This window comes from Camelus dromedarius, chromosome 19 (assembly GCF_036321535.1).
Source record: "Camelus dromedarius isolate mCamDro1 chromosome 19, mCamDro1.pat, whole genome shotgun sequence".
Classification (NCBI taxonomy): domain Eukaryota; kingdom Metazoa; phylum Chordata; class Mammalia; order Artiodactyla; family Camelidae; genus Camelus; species Camelus dromedarius.
Genome location: NC_087454.1, coordinates 18,551,545 through 18,571,828, shown reverse-complemented (window position 1 = coordinate 18,571,828; position 20,284 = coordinate 18,551,545). Strand labels below are relative to the sequence as shown.

Genomic DNA, 20,284 nt, shown 5'->3' with positions numbered 1-20,284 from the left:
GCTCCCCGGGCCTGGCGGGAACGTGCCGGGGCCTGAGGCCAGTGTGTCAGGGGAACCGTTCCCTCGGCTTGGGAGTATTGCCCGCGGCCCGGTTATCTGGCTTAGCGCCAGAGGGGTCAGAGCTCCTCAGAGGTGGAAGCAGCGGCTGAGGGGAGGGTGTGTCTGCGCGGCGACCACCGGGCCTCCTCCGCCGACGGCTCGTGGTGTGGGAGGAGCCCTCACCCCTCAGCCCGGGCCTGGGCTACCCGGAGCATCGTTTCCGGACAGATCGCTCTGGTTTCCTCGCCGGGGCTTGTACTCCCAGGCTTTATTTAGGGCCAAAGTCTCCTCAGTTTTCCATCTCCCAAGTAACCCCGCAGCTTTAGTGAGTAGTTCTGTGCTCACTATTGTCGGTATTGTCAGAGGATGGCTTCACTTTCAGTGGAATTGCTCAAGTAACTGCCCGGTTGTCACCTAAACAAAAATTTGTTTCAGCTACGTCTGTACTTTTTGTGTGTTAACAGGGTTTTCTTATATCAAAAACTTTCCTTACCAAGGCGTGGGTGGGGACCTCAAGTAAAACCACCCGTCTGCCTTGCCTGGACCCTAGTCGAACAGTCTTCCTCTGAGCTGAACTGAGGATGGCGGCAGCCCCCGGGGTCCTCCCAGCCCAGGCTGGCCAGGCTTCAGAGGAACCAGGGGAGATTATCCAAGTAAAGGTTAAAGAAGAAGACCATATCTGGGATCAGGAATCCTGCGTACAGAGGCATTTGTCTCACACCAGGGAACTCTCTCGACAGCGCTTCAGGCAGTTCTGCTATCAGGAGACTCCCGGCCCCAGGGAGGCGCTGAGCCGACTCCGGGAACTTTGTCGTCAGTGGTTGAGCCCCGAGATACACACCAAGGAGCAGATCCTGGAATTGTTGGTGCTGGAGCAGCTCCTGACCATCCTGCCCGAGGAGCTCCAGGCTTGGGTGCGGGAGCAGCATCCTGAGAGTGGAGAGGAGGTGGTGACTGTGCTGGAAGATTTGGAGAGGGAACTGGATGAACCTCGACAGCAGGTGAGAAATTGGAGGTTGGAGGTGCCGTCTTTTGCGGAGAATTTGAGTGCATGGGTCCAAGGTGGAGGAAGCGGGATTAACTTCACACTGATGGCTGCGAATTCTGGTTCTGGGCATTATTATGTGATCGCTGATGTAGATAAATAGAATCATGCTTCTGGGATAACAGTTTTCATGTAAATGATAGCTAATCCTAGTAAGTAGATCATTTGACCAAATGGGAAACCTTGGTCTATCTCTTACCAGTAGAAAAATATATGTTATTTAGTGACTGTAAAATTAAAGTAGCTATCCCTTCTTATGACATCTACTACTTTTACCATGTATGAAAGCAAATCATTGTAAGAATATGAGGAATACCTTCTAGGAGAGATAAATAGAGAAGCAGCCTAATTTAATGGAAATATCAGGGAACAGTGAATCATAAAATCTGGGTTCTATGAGTCTCACTAATTAGCTATGTAACCTTGGGCATATCGCATCTTCTCTGGGCTTTAATGTCTTCATGTGTGCAATAAAGAGATTAACTGCATCATTTTCTAGAAACTTTTCAGTACTTACAGTTGTTGATATGTGAGGTGTATTGAGCCCAGTATTCTTTTACCATTACCCTCAAGGTTATTTTTAAGAGCATATACTGCTTTCTGTGACAGTAATTTTAGAACATTATGGATATTGCCAAACACTTACATTTCTGTAATGATACTGTCCATACTTTCATCTGAACTCTTTTTGAATATGAATGTTTTATGTATACAGTCTGATTTGTTAAAACACATTTTTCTAGAATGCAAAATCTTTCACATGAGATCAGTAAATAGGGAAATGAGTGAGTGTAATGATGAAATTTGCCAGCTCATACATGAGTTTTCCCAGAAAGTTGATGTTTGGGGCCACCAAGTAAGAGCAGCTGAATACAAAGTATGTGACTACAGCAAATGCAGTTACAAAGACATAACAGTACTGTACATAATGCTGGTTCACCTCCACATCCTTCCTCTTGGCTCTGTTGGCCCTAGTCACTGTTTTGAAAGTGCTTATTTGCATAGTTTCCTCCCATTTTGGTGCATTTTTTGCTTAAGTGTTTTGTATTCCAGAAAATGAGCAAGCAAGGGGGTTTGCAAGTGCCACAGAAGCATCTTGGTGATAAAATTTCTGCTAGTGAGTATAAAACATGAAAAGACTTAACAACTGAAGAAAAGCTAAAAATTATAAAACGTTTTGAGAGAAATGAAAGAACATGTGACACTGATCGTGCAACTGGCATTAAAGTCAACTTCACGAACAATTAGAAACAATGCTGGGAAAATAAACAAAATTTATGTAGCTGGAGCAGCAGCCAGTGCTACAAAATCTGTTAGAACAAGGCTAAGGAAATGGAAGAAATGGAACACTTGTTATGTGTGTGGATTGAATACCAAACAAAGAAGCAATCAGGGCAACCTTTCTCAAAATTAAAGAGAAGATGTTAGCAATATATAAAGACCTTAAGAGGAAAGTGGAAAATCCTGCAGAAGTGCCTTCATTTAGTGCAAGTAGTGGCTGGTTTAGTGGCTTCAAGAACCACTATCATTTCCACAATGTTGAGCTCTCTGGTGAAGCTGTGAGTGCAGAAGAAGCTGCAAAGACATTTTCCCCAGTGTTAAGAAACTTGATTGATGAAGAAGGCTATAACCTGGATCAGACTTTAATTTTCATGAAACCAGTCTCTGTTGGAAGTAAATGCCCTCAGGGGCTTATGTCTTGAAGGAGGAAACATAAACTCTAGTGTTTAAGGCTACAAACAATCAACTGATTGGGATACTGAGTGCAAATGCCAATGAGGATTTAAAGCTAAAGCCTGGGTAGTATATCACTCTGCCCCCACAAGCCTTAAAAGGAATTGTAATGACTAGCCTGAGGGTTCTGCTGTAGATCTAGCAAGAGAGGCTGGATGACAGGGCAGATATTTACCTATCTTCTAGGTGATGTTTTTGTAGATGATTTTTTTAAATATTGCAAGAGAAACAATTTGTCTTTAAAATTCTTATAATTCTCAGTGATATAGTTACTGAACTTTCTTCAAATATTAGAGCTCTCTTTTTAACTACTAATATAACTACTTTACTCCAGCCCCTTGATCACAGTGTGATCATAGCCTTTAAAGCTTTTTTTTTTTCTTTTGGTCAATGGAGATATTGGGGATTGAATCCAGGAACTCGTGCATACTAAACATGCTGAGCTATACCTCCCACCCCTGAAGCTTATTATTTAAGGATAACATTCAAGATGAATATTGTACCTACAGGGGGTGATAATGCACACATAGTGATTGAATTCTGGAATTGACTCAAGATTAAACTTACTGAAATTATTGTGGAGGCCTGGAATAATGTCACAAAAGCCTGCTTGCATGAGGTGTGGTGTAAAATTTTCACTAATTTAATTCATGATTTTAAAGGCCTTGAACCTTCAGAAGAGTTCCCCCAAATCAAAGCAAGCTGTGTTGCTCTTGCAAAGGAGGTTGGATTTGAAAAAGTTGAGAGTGAAGATACTGAGGCTTAGATGGAAGATGTGCTAAGGTGATGACGCATTTCAAAAAGCTGCCCCACAAGAACTTTTCACTTCTCAGTTATCTTCTGCTTTAAGTATGATAGAGAAGCAGTTGCAGTGGATAGAAGATAATAACTACAATGCAGAACATGGCAGGATTACACTTTGTGCCATAAGGTCCTATTTGGAGCCATATAAGCAGTTTCTTTATGAAGGAAGGAGAATATTTAAGCAACAAACACAGTGTCAAGTAAAATAAAAACAAGATGATGAGCCAGAACTATCATTATATTTCTTGTAATATCACTACATTTTTGGGAAATGTGCAAATGCTTGTTCACCTGAACTTCTGGTGATGATAGCCTTCCACCCTTGCCTCACCCTTTCCTTATGTGAAGGAAAAGCCCAGCTGGGCTAACAAGCTAAGTCACAAATCTAAGTGTAACAAGTGTCGGATTACTGATTTGAGTTCTGCTGGGCTAACTCGTAAATCTGAAGTTTAGTGTCAGTTTACTGGGCTAACGAGCTAAGTCACAAATCTAAGTGTGATAAGTGTTGGTTTACTGATATAAGTTCTGCCGGGCTAACTCGTAAATCTGAAGTTTAGTGTCAGTTTACTGGGGTAACAAGCTAACTCATAAATCCAAGCTCAACAAGTGTCAGTAACGTGATCTGTTCCGAATCGATAAGCTCCAGTGTACTGATTCCTTGCTTTTTGTTGTTTGAGCCTTATTAGCTAATAGCCCCATACTTGTAATTAACCCTATAAAACCTCATGTGCACGTCTTGGAGGTGCTCAGAGCTTCGGAGCAGAAGCCCCTCTGAGCCCGCCGGCGTAATAAATCTGAGTACTCCAACCTTCCGAGTGGTGCTTGTTTCTTGGCTGGCCTGTCGTTTCCGTAACACTTACACCAATTTCTAGCAAGATACCATCACCCTTCTAAGGCAAAATCCTATACTTAATGTAATACTTTTTTATTTTAACAAATCTTTTTGACTATACTTGTGTTTTTACTAGAATTGCTATAGTTTTATTAGTGCTCTCATGACAAAGTTGTGTAGAACTTAGTCTACCCTAAACTTTATTTTCTCCATGATTCCTGTTATTTTTTGTGCAGTTTTGCAGAAAGCATATTTTTTTTTCATGAGTTCATATGTTATTGCATAGATGCCTGTATAGGTAGTCTCTTACCTCTAGGCAACACACCTTTTCTCTTTGTTTCAAATAAACAATAATGGTTTTTTCCCTTAAGATATATCTGTTAACTTTAAAATTTTTCCTCTTCTAGCTTTGTTGAAAAATGCAGTGTTTGGTCATTCCTGGGTAATGTTCAGGGTTATGCCCTGATCATATTTGATAGTTTTTCATATGATTCAGGGTTATAGATATTTCTTAGTCTTGTTGAATATCGTTTGCATAAATGTTTCTCATTTTTCTTGTTTCTATGTGATTTCTGAAGGAAAGGGAAAGACGCCGTTGTTGCAGATGCTTTTAGCCGCCAACCTGATACATACCTCTTCTTCCTTTAAAAATGTTGGTTTTGTTCATTTTGGCTATGTACCTAACTAAATACTTTTTGGCTTCCCTTGTACTGGAGTTGACCATGCAACATAGTTCTGGCCAGAGAGAAATAGGCATATTTTCTGGGGGTTTCTGGCGAAATTTTTACTTTCCTTACAAAGTGGCACAAGTGTGTTTAGTTCTGCCTTTTCCCACATCATCTCTTGAATGTGAATGTGATATCTGGAGCTGTGGTAGCCACGATGTGATGATAAGCATGATGACAAATGCCAATATGTTATGAATGGCAGAGCAGAAATATAAAGACAACTAGGGTCCCTGACAAAACTGTTAGGTATGGGAATCAATTCCAGTAACTGCCCTTCTCTGGATTTCTTATCATATGACAAAAATGAACATAGTCCAGAAAACATACATATTGGATGGTGTGACAACTGAATTTATAGATTCATATTTTACAAAGTTAAGTAAATTAACTTACATAAAGGCTGAAAGAAAGAATACATTAGAGCTTTAAATAGGTCCTTATTTATTTCTGGTTTCCCAAGAAAGTGTAACCTAATGAAATGCCAGTGTAACAAACAGTGCCATATGGATGATTTGGAGGTAAACATGCTTTTCTGTTGAAGGCAGTGTTTATTCAAAGTCAGTGGTAATAACTTTTCTTTTTAATATTCCTGCCAGATAAACCTATTTGTGATCATTGATATCCTCTCCTATTCATTATCTTCCTTATTTAACTATACCATTAGTTAAGTTTGATATTGTCATAGTCTGTTCAGGCTGCTATAACAAAATACCACAGACTTGATGGCTTATAAACAAATAAAAACAATGGTCCTGGAGGCTGGAAATCCAAGACAAGGGTGCCAGTATGTTTGGGTGAGAGCCCTCTTCTGGGTTGTACATTGGCTTGGTGCCACCTGTTTTATTACAGGACTAATCCCATTTATGAGGGCTCCACCTTCATGACCTAATCACTCCCAAAGCCCTGCCTCTTAAAACCATCACTTTGGGTGTTAGAATTCCAACATGTGAATTCTGGGGGGACACAAACTTTCAGACCATAGCTGAGTCCAAGAGATACTACCTGCCAATGTTAAGTAACATAAAGAAGTAAGCAAACAGAACCCAGGGAAGCTGAGGAACACAGCCAACCACCCAGTGTCCACTGAAGTGAATTCTAAGGGAATTATCTTGTTTGGTGATAACTTAATGAGATATCACTATATTATAGATGCATCTATAGCCAGTGAAGATATCTGTTCTGCTTAGAACCCCAAACTTGAAGACAATAGAAAATGAAATTCTACCCACTGTCTTAGGAAAAACAAAACTAATTGCTTATTTAGAAACTTTATTCCTATGTATAAATAAGCATGAAAGAATCAGTAGGAAAAACTTGAAGAGTAAAGAAGACAGGAATAGTCTTAAGTCTTATTAGATACTAACATACCATAAAGCCTCTTTAGATAAAATTGTGGTACAGACACATGAATAGATGGCTCAATGAAACAACAGAAAATACCAAAGTTGACTGGATCACATATGAAAATTGAGTATACGATATATGTGCCATCTCAAATCACTGTGGGGGGAAATGGTGTTCTACATAAATGGTGTTCGGACAAAGAGATAGACATTTTGAAAAGAAACACATGAAGCCCATAACTTGCACCACATCCCAGAACCAGAATAAACTTTAAATGTGTCAGAGATCAATATATAAAATTTTAAACATCCAAGAATAAGTGAAAACATGAATGACTTTTAAAAATAATCTGGATATATAGAATTACTCAAAATCCAGAAGTAATATCAAAAACTTTTTTTCTACATGGAACATTTTAAAAATGGAGGCCAAAAAAAAAAAAAAAAAACCCCACAAGCAAATCAAAATAATAAACTAGCAAAATGTTTGCAAAATATATCATAGATATAAGTGAATCTCCTTAACAAATGCAATAAAAATGATCATGAGACATGAGCAGGGTTTTTTTTTTACAAACAAATGGCTATGAAAATATGCTCAACTTCAATCATAAAAAGAACAAATCACAACAACACTGAGGCACCATTTGTCACCTATCAGATTGGCAAAAGTTTAAAAGCTTGACACAATCTGTTAGCCTGACTGGGAAAACAGGTACTTTCATATGTAGCTGGTAGAAGTGCAAAATGGTACCATCTGTACAGAGGGATTTTGGCACCATCTAACACCTATTTATCCATTTACCATTTGACCCAGCAATACTGCTTTTGGGAATTTACTTAGAAATTCTTGTTTAGAAGTTACTTACAAGGCTACAAGTAAGAAACAACATAAACATAGTTTTTCATTGTAGCATTATTTGTAAAAGCAAAATATTGTAAACAGCCTACATGCCCTTCCATGTAGTGGCACATCAATATAGCAGTCCTATGTAGACACAGACAAAGAATAAAGAAGATATCTATGAACAAGTATGAAATGATTTCCAGATAATATTTTTATATTAAGTGAAAAAGGAAGGTGTAAACTACTACATATAATATAAAAAGTATACACATGTTTACATTTAACTTGTATATATAATACATGTGTATATACATGCAAACATATATGTGTATATATGTATATATAATGTTTTTACTTAGTTTTACAAAAATAAACACAGAGGGTAAAGCATCAACAACAAAAAATGGTTTCTGGGAGTAAGGGAGATGAGAATGTAGGCCATGAGCAAGACTTCTCTGAATATAGATTTTAATTTTTTAATATGTAAATGTTTTAAGTATTCTAAAAATATTAAATTCAAAAAGATAAACAAATGAAGTCAACAGTATATCAAATTAATAACAATAACAGAGGAACAAATAATTCAGGTGATTTGAATATAGTATTCTGACCACATACTCTTAGTGGGATACAATCTATGGACCTATAAAACTACAAAGCTATGTTAAATTTTTCTTAGTAGGTATGTTGTTGGAAGCTTTCTGCAACACAAAGCATTGTGCTTCTGAAACTATTTTGTGTTATTGTAGTTTAGAGCAAGTGAGTGTGTGTGTGTATATATATATATATAGTTTTGAACTGCTTTTTTTCACTGTGGGAGAAGGGAGATATTAATATGAAATATGGAAAGGTGAGGAAATTTCTATGGTGTTGAAATAGAATTCACGATATTTTATAGAATGTATTTACTAGCTGTATCCATGAAAAGGCCTACAGGTAATGACACCTCATTAAAAATGAGCCTTCCTACTACTCAATCTCTGTTACTAAAGACTGTTGTCCTCTAGAATAAATAAAGACTTCTTGGGAAAAACAGTTGAAACTAGGTTTGAGACAGGAAAAATCCAATATGGTTCTTGTACTGTTTATCATTCTAGAAAGCTTGGATATGCTATTAAAAAGAACACTAGTGGGATCATATCAAAAGGATTCAGGAGCCATATCAAAGGGGTTCCCACCAGCCAAATCTGAGTCAGTTTGAACAGCAGAGTGAGTAAGGATAGAATGGATTTTAAAATAAGTTTATAGTGATACCCAGAAAGAGAAACAGACATAACCGAAACATGGAAGCAATCTGAATGTCCATTGACAGGTGAATGGATAAAGAATATGTGTATATATATAATGGAATATTACTCAGCGATAAAAAGGGATGAAATAATGCCATTAGCAGCAACATGGATGGACCTAGAGATTATCATACTAAGTGTAGTAAGTCAGACAGAGAAAGACAAATATCCTATGATATCACTTATATGTGGTATCTTGACATATAAAAATGACACAAATGAACTTACTTCCAAAACAGAAATAGACTTGCAGACATAGAAAACAAACTTATGGTTACCAAAGGGGAAATGGGTAGGGGGATGAAGGGATGAATTAGGAGTTTGGGATTAACAGATAGACACTACTATATATAAAATAGATAAACAACAAGGACCTACTATATAGCATGGGGAACTATATTCAATATCTTGTAATAACCTATAATGGAAAAGAATATGAAAAAGAATTATATATATGTATAACTGAATCACTTTGCTGTACAGCTGCAACTAACACAACCTTGTAAATCAACTATACTTCAATTCTAAAAAAACGTGAATTAAGAAAAGGATGGACAGAAATCTCTTTATAGAAAATTATTATCTAATAAATATAGATGAAATTATAAAAGTAAGAAGTCACTATTTTGCAGTCCCCAGTATAAAAATAGATTCAAGCAAAAATCATCAGCGAATGCTAAAACCTTTGGGGAACAGAATATTTGCATAGTTTGAAATTATTACCCCATGAATATTAATTACAGTGGAAAAAATATGTTTTCAAATGGATGGATCTGGTGGTCACTGCCTTAACTAAGTAATCTATTTTAGCATTATCTACAATGAAATAACTTGATAACTTGATGTACCTTGTGATATGACACAATAAGTACATGTCACTTATGGAATATTCTTCCAAAAATGTTTAACCAGAATCTACTTGTAAAGAAACAATCAGTCAAATTCCTAATGTGGGATATTCTATGACAACTAGCTCTGACTTTTTAAAATTTAGTGTCATTAAAAAAGCAGGAAGTGATTTTAGATTAAAAGAAGCAAGAGAGATATAACAGCCAAACACAATGTGTAAGTATTGATTGGACCATGGACTTAGAAAAACCCCATAAAACACAGGTGACCTTTGAACAACTCCAGAGAAGGGGTGAAGGGTTAGGGGCACTGACTTTCTGCACAGCTGAAAATACTCAGTCCTCCCTATATGTGATTCTTCCATATCACCTTCTACATTTGCAGATTCAACCAGGGGATTATGTAGTACTGTAATATTTACTGTTGAAAAATATCCACCCATAAGTGGACCCCCAAGGCTCAAACCAATGTTGTTTAAGGGTCAACTGTATATTTTGGGGACAATTGGGTAAATTTAATTTTAAACCATATACTAGATGATTAGTGTAAGAAGGTAATGTTTTCACCAAATGTAGTTATCTAATTTGATTGGCTTTTTTTCCCATCCGTAACACACTGGGTTAATGTTTTCAACATTTGGTCTAAAACAACTGTCAGCTTTCTTCCTGGGTTAAACAGCTTGTTAGTCCCTATTAGATAATTTGCATACCCCTCACCTCAAATACTTACTCTTAATTGTTCACACTGAAACTCATTTACAATTTTCTTCCAATTATCACAGTTTAGGACCAATTCCTTTAATGTGCTTCCGTTGTTATTCCCCAAAACAGAAATCACAGAGATGCACATCAACTCCTTTCCAATGGAGATAGTCAGTTTCTGTTGTATGGCTCTGGCTTTATTCTTCTTAGCATTTTAAATTTCTCTTCTTAATCTCTCTTGCACTCCTCTTTCAAATTCAATGAAGACTTTTGTTCTTCTAATAGTCATTCTATTTCAGTAGAATGTTTTGAGGTTTAGCTATGGTTTGTGCAGTGATCGCTTATATTAATTTCCAAATGTACCTATTTACCCCTAGGTCCCACAGGGCGCATATGGGCAGGAAGTTCCTATGGAAGAAATGACAACTCTGGATACTACAAAGGAGTCCTTAAGTACCCATCTGCAGTCTCTAGAAGACAGAATGGAATGTGAATCCCCAGAGCCACACCTCCTTCAAGATAATGGTGAGGCTAATGTAGTCTCTGGAAAGAGGATGAGATTTGGGAGAGGGAAGGGTCCAGTAGTTGAAAGGTTGTCAAACTTCTTTCCATTGCAGCTTCTACTGAATATAGCTGAAGGAAAGGCTGACCAGTGTAGTACAGTGCTATTAAAGGAGCTGAATTAAGCAGTCAGGTAATAATGTAAAAAATAGTTGAACACACGATTTTTCATGGATATTTTGCAATGGAATTAAGTGCCTGTGGATAAATCAGCGATGGCTTTCTATATTAATGTTGACCACTTGTCAATGTAGTCACAGGTCACATTTCTATAGCCTCTGCTCCCAATTCTTGTCACTGTTTAATATGACTGTTTAAGACTTGGAAATACTACTTGGAAGTTCTACTGAAGAAAATGGAATTTCTGAGCTCTATGTCCATTAACGATCTAAGGACTCTTAACAGTGTTGTGTATGGTGGAGGCAGGAGCATAGGCTGGCCTGGTTCTGGAGCAGCTGTCTTTTCCAAAAGGCTTAAGTATAACTGACACAATTTTTTTCTTTTATTATAGTCCTAGCATCTCCCTATTTTCTGCTTACCCTAGACCTACTAATATTGACTCTACTAATTTCTGGAGCTCATATTCTCCTGGTTCTCATTTACATTGCCCTATATTTTTTCCCTCCCCCTAATTTATCGTATTTACCTTCGTGTTCATGGCTCCATAGCATGATACAAAATGTATCAGCATGGAAAGAAATACTATCTCTATAATGGTCTTTTCAGTCACATTTTGAGATAGCGCTTATCATGAGTGTTGCCATCTTCATTATAAGTTAATTAACAAATTTTTATCCAATATTTTTCTATGTAGTAGTGTGTTAGATAATGGAAAAGATACTAGAGAAAAAGGTGACCCCTGTTGTTACCGAAATATTGGCCCCCGTCTCTGACAAGCCAAATAACCCAGAGACAAGTTCTTGGAGCTTAGAAGAAAAGAGGCAATTTTATTGCTTTGCCGGGCAAAGGGGACTCACAGCAGGCTAGTGCCTTCAAAACTGTGAACCCACCTTGGGAATGGGGTGGGGTGGTTATATAGCCATAGCTCAAAAAATAAAGCATCGATAATAATCAACAGAATCATCTCATCAGAAGACAGAATGGCGTCTAGGCGACCAATTCTATACAGGCTAGCAGTTAGGTTAGATCTCTTTATCTCGTAAGCACTCAAGGTGTGGTCTTCTTGGTAACTTAGGCTATTTTGTAAGGTTACAGTCCTGCGACCTTCTCCTTGGGGAAGGACTCAGAGACCAAACATGATTATTACTTTCAATTACTGGAATAAAGTAGAAACAGTAAGATCAATAGCTTTAGTTTTGACAATGGGCCTGGAACTGTCAGTCAGATCAGTTGACCGTTTTAAGGGCAAGCATATGAATAAGCAATCTGTTAGCCTAAGTGTGGCCATTTTATTAATCCTCCTTCACTGTCTCTTTAGTAACTTATAATTGTGTTAGTTCCACATATGAAACAGTTAAAGAAGAAACTGTTACAGTGCTAGTTTGTGTTATGTATAGATTATGTTTTCAAGAAAGGAGAACTAACTGTAAGCTTAAATTAAATGATCAAGGAAATCTTGTTGAAGTAATTGAGAGTTAAGTGAAGCCAAAATACTCAGTAACATATTAATTTGAATGTAGTTTTGGAAATTATGAACATTTGAGAATTATTTAAATTTACCATTCAATTTGGTATGCAGATTGGTAGTATAAACAATGTTGACTTGAGAGAAAGTATTTTTTTCTAAGCAGCCGTAAGACTTCTAGAGGTAATATGCTAATTCTAAATTATTCTTTTTTTTTGAAATAGTTTCCTTAAGACTAGCCAAGTTTGAATTATTCTAAATGCTTCTGTTATTATGAATATTCTAAACATTTATTTTAATATGCTATATTAAGTCAGAGATTTTTTCACTACTTCAGGTTCATCTACTTCTTTTTTAATAATAAAAATAAATTAGTTATTCGTGTTGAGTTTATAGTTTCACAAGCATGGAAAGGGAGCTGATGTAAATATATGATATTGAAACTTAAGCCCCAAGTGTTGCTACAACAGCTAACCTGACTGAATAAAACAAAATGTGGTATAGTAAAGGGCTTTTAAGAAATTTATTACTATATTTCTGAGGCTTCTCTAACCAACCAACCAAACAAACAAAAAACCCAAAACAAAAAACACCAAAAAAGTTCTTATGTCGTTAATAAAGTTAATAAATAGATGAAAAAACAATAAACATTGGTTTGCTTCCTGTTTTACATAAAATTGTGCTTTACTTTAAGGCTAACTCTGGATACAGCTCTGGAAAGTCACATTCTGGCTTTCTACTCTTTACTCTATCAGAACTTTTTGTTCGTGGCTAGAGTTCTTCATTACCTTCTCTTTATTCCTCCAAGGGTAGTCTCCCTAACGAAAATTGTAGCCCTCCTCTTGTGTGTCCATAGCATCTACTTCTACTCCAAGCTCTAGTGGCTAATTGGGCAATGTATATATTTTAGATTATATTCCCAAATATACTAATTGATTTTTTCCTTTTTATTTTAGAGTCATTTTTGTGGCTTTCCATGATGTCTCAAAGCATGGGTGATGATAACTTCAGTAGCTTAGATACTAATGAAGCAGAAATTGAACCAGAAAACATGAGAGAAAAGTTCTTCAGAAGCTTGGCAGTATTACTGGAAAACAAAAGTAATAATACCAAGATATTTTCTAAAGCAAAGTACTGTCAATTAATAAGGGAAGTGAAAGAAGCTAAAGCTAAGGCAAAAAAAGAATCAGTTGACTACCGTCGCTTGGCTAGATTTGATGTGATCCTTGTACAAGGGCATGAGAAGCTGATTGAGGCTATAAATGGGGAAACAGATAAAATACGGTATTATTTACACAGTGAAGACTTATTTGACATACTGCATGATACACATCTCAGCATTGGACATGGCGGACGGACCCGCATGGAAAAAGAGTTACAAGCAAAATACAAGAACATCACAAAAGAAGTTATAATGCTATACTTGACACTCTGCAAACCATGCCAACAGAAAAATTCAAAACTCAAGAAAGTTCTAACATCGAAGCCAATTAAAGAAGTTTACTCAAGATGCCAAGTGGATCTTATAGACATGCAATTGAATCCTGATGGGGAGTATAAATTTATTATGCATTATCAAGACCTTCGTACAAAGTTGAGTTTTTTGCGATCATTAAAATCTAAAAGACCTAAGGAGGTTGCACATGCTCTTTTAGATATTTTTACAATTATTGGAGCACCGAGTGTCCTACAATCTGACAATGGGAGAGAATTTTCAAGCCAGATTGTCAGTGAACTCAGTAATATTTGGCCAGAACTGAAAATTGTCCATGGGAAACCTCAGCCTTGCCAAAGTCAAAGTTCCGTAAATCAGACTAATGAGGATATCCAAAATCAGATTATCTCCTGGATGCAAACTAATAATTCATCACACTGGGCTGAATTTTTGTGGTTTATTCAGATGACCCAAAATCAACCCTATCACAGAGGCATGCAGCAGACTCCATGTGAAGGTACATTTATCTCTGAAGCTAAACTGGGCCTGCCTCATTCTCAGTTAACTGAAGAACTTGTTGCCAGTCTGAACACAGAAAATGAATCAGACCAGACTGACAAAGAATTTGAAAATACTCAAAGAGCCCAGTATGAAGAAAACATTGAGACAGGAACAGATAGTAGTGATATTGAAGAGAATCTTTCTATTACTCCTAAGATGGCCCAAAAAACTCCTCCTGAAAGCAGACTGAATTTTTTATCATGTGTAGTTTGTGAAAAAGAATGTACAGGTGCTAATAGTTGTGTATCATGTGATAGAAGTGTCCACGCAGTCTGTGGAGTGCCCTCTCAACATGAGACTGAGGGTTATTGTCATAGAGTAACTTGTAGTCTTTGCTGTGAGACCACGACAGCGAAAAGGAAACATGATGAAATTTCAAAAAGTTTGACTGCTCAACCTTCCAAAATGTTGAAGCCATCAGAGACACCATTTTCACCAGACAAAGTAGGAGATTGGGTAAGAGTTTGAGTGTCTTCTGTAGATCAAAGCAGGAGAGGAGCCTTATTACACTTTACTCTGATCGTGATGAGTGAGAATTTTTTGACATGGTATGCCAAAGGACACTGTGGCCATCTTGGATATATTTTCTCCAAAGAAAGGCCAATTAATTGTTTTAATGCTCTCTCTCCACTCCTTTTTTCAAGTTTAAAGTTATAACTTTGGATGCTGCTTTATTTATTATTCTGGGGTGGGGACAGTAGTATCTCTTTTACATTCTTCTGATGTCAGACATTTCTTTGGGGAATGAGAAAGCTAGAATCCAGGGGATAACTGGTATGCATGCTGTATGTTTCTACAGAAGGATAAATTTGGGAACAGATGAATTTAACATTACTTTGTTTTAATTGTATGTGAGTTTGGGTGAGGAGATAAGTTAAGAAAGGGCATCTCAGCTCAAGTGAAGAAATATTTAGGAAGGGCAGGAGATGATAAATTTGGTTGGGAGATAATGAGCTTGTGTTGGGAAAGATTTTAGTTTTGTGATTTAAATGGAGAGTGTGAAATAAGGCCAAAGAGATTTTCAGTCAGCAGATTTCATGAAGTAGAGCTAATGTATGTTCAGGTTAATGTTTGAAATATGCAGGTTACACATGATTTGGGTGAGTGCTACTCAGAGTGTGATCTTCAGACCAGTTATGGTCTGCAAACTATTTATACTGGTCAATAATAAGGTACAAATTGAGAGTATTTGGAAACTTACAACAATTTGACATTGCTGCAATACCCAAGCACATGATTCATGAACTCATCTTTTCAAATAGAATATTTAATTTGGGTGTTAAACTCTCAAAGTGAGTCAGTAGGAGCTATACATTAGTCAAGTACAGTAGGTTCAGATTACAATGTGTAATATGCTGTGGTTAGCTTGTCAGCTGTAACCCAAAAGTATGTAAAACTCTGAGAAAATGTAAGCATTTATTTATCTTTATAACTTAATTTAAAAATCATTGTATGTTTTTAATCAAGCCTAGTTTTTTTATTTCTAGTTTGACATTATTAGATAAAGGAGGAAAGTAAAATTTGTATTACTTTTTTTTTTTTTTTTGCTTTTTTAAAATTTTATTTTTTATTGAAGTGTCGTTGATTTTCAATGTTAGTTTCAGGTGTACAGCAAAGCAATTCAGTTATACATATACATACATATAAATATTTTTTTCAAATTCTTTTCCATTATATGTTATTACAAGAAATTGAATATAGTTCCCTGTGCTATATAGTAGGTCCTTGTCATTTATCTATTTTACATATAGTAATGTGTATCTGTTAATTCCAAACTCCTAATTTATCCCTCCCTCACCCTTTCCCTTTGGTAACCATAGTTTGTTTTCTATGTCTATGAGTCTATTTTTGGTTTGTAAATAAATTTATATCATTTTTTTAAGATTGCACATATAAGTGATATCATATAATATCTGTCTTTCTCTGACTTACTTCACTCAGTATGGTAATCTCTGGGTCCATCCATGTTGCTGCAAATGGCATTATTTCATTTTTTATGGCTGAGTAATATTCCATTACACACACACACACACACACACACACACACACACACACACACACACACACACACACCCCTTCTTTATCCATTCATCTCTCCATGGACATTTAGGTTATTTCCCTGTCTTGGCTATTGTAGATAGTGCTGCTGCAAACATTGGGATGCATGTGTCTTTTCAAATTATAGTTTTCTCTGGATATATGCCGAGGAGTAGGATTGCTGGATCATATGGTAAGTCTATTTTTCATTTTTTAAGGAACCTCCATAGTGGCTACACCAATTTACATTCCCACCAACAGTGTAGGAGGGTTCCTTTTTCTCCACACACTCTCCAACATTTATTTTTTTGTAGACTTTTTAATGATGGCCATTTTGACTAGTGTGAAGTGATATCTCATTGTAGTTTTGATTTGTATTTCTCCAATAAAAATTTGTATTACTTATTTTTAATTCTAATTTGCAGGTGGCAAAACAAGCTTCATTGGACTTTTTTGTAAAGAAAAGGCACTCCTTTTCTGAATACGGCAGTAGTAGTAAAAGAAATGGTAACAATGGAGGTCATCCTGAAGAACTGAAAACCAAAAGAGTTCATGCTAGTTTTACCCGGAAGTATGATCCTTCATATATCGAGTTTGGTTTTGTAGCTGTAATTGATGGTGAAGTGCTGAAACCACAATGTATTATTTGTGGAGATGTACTGGCTAATGAAGCAATGAAACCATCAAAACTTAAGCGGCATCTATATTCAAAACATAAAGAAATAAGTTCACAGCCAAAAGAATTCTTTGAAAGAAAGAGTAGTGAATTGAAAAGCCAACCAAAACAGGTGTTCAATGTTTCTCATATAAACATTAGTGCTTTGCGGGCTTCTTATAAAGTAGCACTTCCAGTGGCTAAGTCTAAAACACCATACACAATTGCCGAGACCCTAGTGAAGGACTGCATCAAAGAAGTTTGCTTGGAAATGTTGGGTGAATCAGCAGCAAAGAAGGTAGCTCAAGTACCACTTTCCAATGACACCATAGCGCGACGTATTCAGGAACTGGCTAATGATATGGAAGATCAACTCATAGAACAAATAAAACTAGCCAAGTATTTTTCATTGCAACTTGATGAATGCAGAGATATTGCTAACATGATCATTCTTTTAGTATATGTGAGATTTGAACATGATGATGATATAAAGGAAGAATTCTTCTTTTCCGCCTCTTTACCAACAAACACAACTAGCTCAGAACTGTATGAAGCTGTGAAGAATTATGTTGTCAACAAATGTGGTTTGGAATTCAAGTTTTGTGTGGGAGTGTGCTCTGATGGTGCAGCTTCAATAACAGGAAAACATTCTGAAGTGGTCACCCAGATTAAAGAACTTGCACCAGAATGTAAAATAACACATTGCTTCATTCATCGAGAAAGTCTTGCCATGAAAAAAATATCACCTGAACTAAATAGTGTGCTTACTGACATAGTAAAAATTGTGAATTATGTAAAATCTAATGCATTAAGCTCAAGATTATTCTCTTTATTATGTGATAATATGGAAGTTGATCATAAGCAACTCTTGCTGCATGCTGAGATACGGTGGTTATCACGGGGAAAAGTTCTATCAAGAATGTTTGAAATACGAAATGAACTCTTAGTATTCCTACAAAGCAAGAAACCAGTTTGGTCCCAGCTTTTCAAAGATGTGAATTGGACAGCCAGACTTGCTTATTTATCTGATATCTTCAGTATTTTTAATGATCTTAATGTTTGCATGCAAGGAAAGAATGCAACATGTTTTTCAATGGCAGTTAAGATTGAAGGACAAAAACAAAAGTTGGAAGCTTGGAAAAAAAGAGTTTCTACCAATTGTTATGACATGTTCCATAATTTAACAACAGTTATAAATGAAGTAGGTAATGATCTTGATATTGCACATCTGCAAAAAGTTATCAATGATCATCTTACAAATTTGTTAGATTGTTTTGAATTGTATTTTCCATCGAAAGAAGATCCACGCATAGGAAATTCATGGATACAAAATCCATTTCTTTCATCAAAAGATAATTTAAATTTAACTGTAACCCTACAGGATAAGTTGTTGAAGCTGGCTACTGATGAAGGATTGAAAATGAATTTTGAAAATACAGCATCACTTGCTTCATTTTGGATAAAAGTTAAAAATGAATACCCTGAGCTTTCTGAGATTGCTTTAAAATCTCTTCTTCTTTTCCCCTCAACATACCTCTGTGAGACTGGGTTCTCTACTTTAAGTGTTATTAAAACAAAACATAGAAACAGTTTAAATATACATTATCCCCTGAGAGTAGCATTGTCATCAATCCAACCTAGATTAGACAAATTAACAAGCAAGAAGCAAGCTCACTTATCACATTAAAACTTTAAATATTGATTTATAAGGTGTTACTTCAAAGTATGTATATAGGCATTATGGGAGTATGAAAAGTATGATTAAATTACCAATTCTCTACATAATTGCCTATATGTACACTTTCAGCTAAGAAAGTGTACAGTTTTTATAATCCTTTTATTTCTCCCTGTTATATTTATTAAGATGTAATTTTAAATCTGTTGATTCTAATATTAAAAAACTTGGTCTTGTATTTTGTATGTCTTTTTATTGTATTTCATTAGGATATTAAGATTGTAAGATGCCTTCAGGATGGGGAATAATTTCTTTGAAATGGCGGACTTGATCAGTGAAGGGAAGTGAATTCAAGGGGTAAAATTAGAATTCAAATGCAAGGGAGGGGGTCAATAAGATGATAAGCTTGTTAAGCTGATCCTTAGTGGTTTGGTTGGAAGTTGATAATAAGTTTGTTTTGTAGGTGCATGTTTAGACACAGTGTGTAAGTAGGTAAGTGTAGGGGGAAACTATCAATACTTACAAAAGCCCAAATGGGAAACAACCCAAATATCCATTCACAGAATAAAATGTACTATGTTTATTCAACAGCTGGAATACATTGGTGAAAATTAGTTATTGTGGAGGGAATTCTGGGGGGTGATGAAATATTCTATATCCTGTTTGTGGTGGTGTTTACTATTAGTCATATGCAAAGCTGTCAATCAAGATCTCAGATGAGGGTTGTACAGGGGAGTACTATGTTGTTTTTACTCAGTTAACTGCGATTTCATCTTTCATCCTTTCCCATACTCAGCCCAAATACATAGCAACAATATACTGACTGAATTTCCACAGTTCCCACACTACCCCAGCTTATTTTTACAAAATTGATACTCATGTTTCCCAAGCTATGAGCTTAAAAGCCACAAAATGGAACATTTTCAACAGAGACAAGGAGGAGATGAACAAATAAATTTTTAAAAAGAAAAAAGAAAAATCTTTAAAAGGAAAAAAGGACAAAAAGAGACAATGTTGGATGGTAGTTGTGATAAATTATTATTATTTAGAAGTATTCACTGCCTCTTCTGGGGGTAAGTTTATATTGCCCCACTCCACAGACATCAGATTTGACTCATTTACTTCACTCTGGATTATGAAATGTGAGCAGAATTGACATGTTATTTTTGGATACAAACCCAGGAACAGTCCTTGATTTGCTATTTCTTTTTCTTCCTCTGTCAAGAGACCATCAGTGTTTCAGGTAGAGGTGACTCCGTCATCCTGGGCAGAGTCATGACGGACAAATAGCACGAGTAGGGAGTATATCTTTGTGGCTGCAAGCCACTGTGATTCTGGGGGCTTGTTTCCACAGCACTGAGACAACGCTGCACTGACAGTGTGATTGAATTAGTATCAGAAGATGAGTTTGTCTTAACCCCAGTGCTTTGCTATCTGAGCAAACCTGAACAAGTCCTTACATTTTTTTGGAGTTGAACATGAAATAGGAATGATAAGAATATGCTCAGCATTTGGGGTTGTCATTGTTGTTCAAAGAGGAAAGAAATATAGAAGCTTCTGGTAA

General features: G+C 36.4%; 1 protein-coding gene across 1 annotated transcript; it reads left to right on the top strand.

Annotated features, from left to right (window-relative positions):
* The first annotated feature begins 436 nt into the window (after positions 1-436).
* Positions 437-18,878, top strand: SCAND3 (SCAN domain containing 3). The gene is made up of 4 exons (XM_010974721.3): positions 437-1,040; positions 10,589-10,736; positions 13,314-14,809; positions 16,816-18,878. Exons 1-4 carry the CDS (start codon positions 621-623, stop codon positions 18,730-18,732), a joined length of 3,981 nt encoding a protein of 1,326 aa, XP_010973023.2. The 5' UTR covers positions 437-620; the 3' UTR covers positions 18,733-18,878.
* Positions 18,879-20,284: the final 1,406 nt, after the last annotated feature.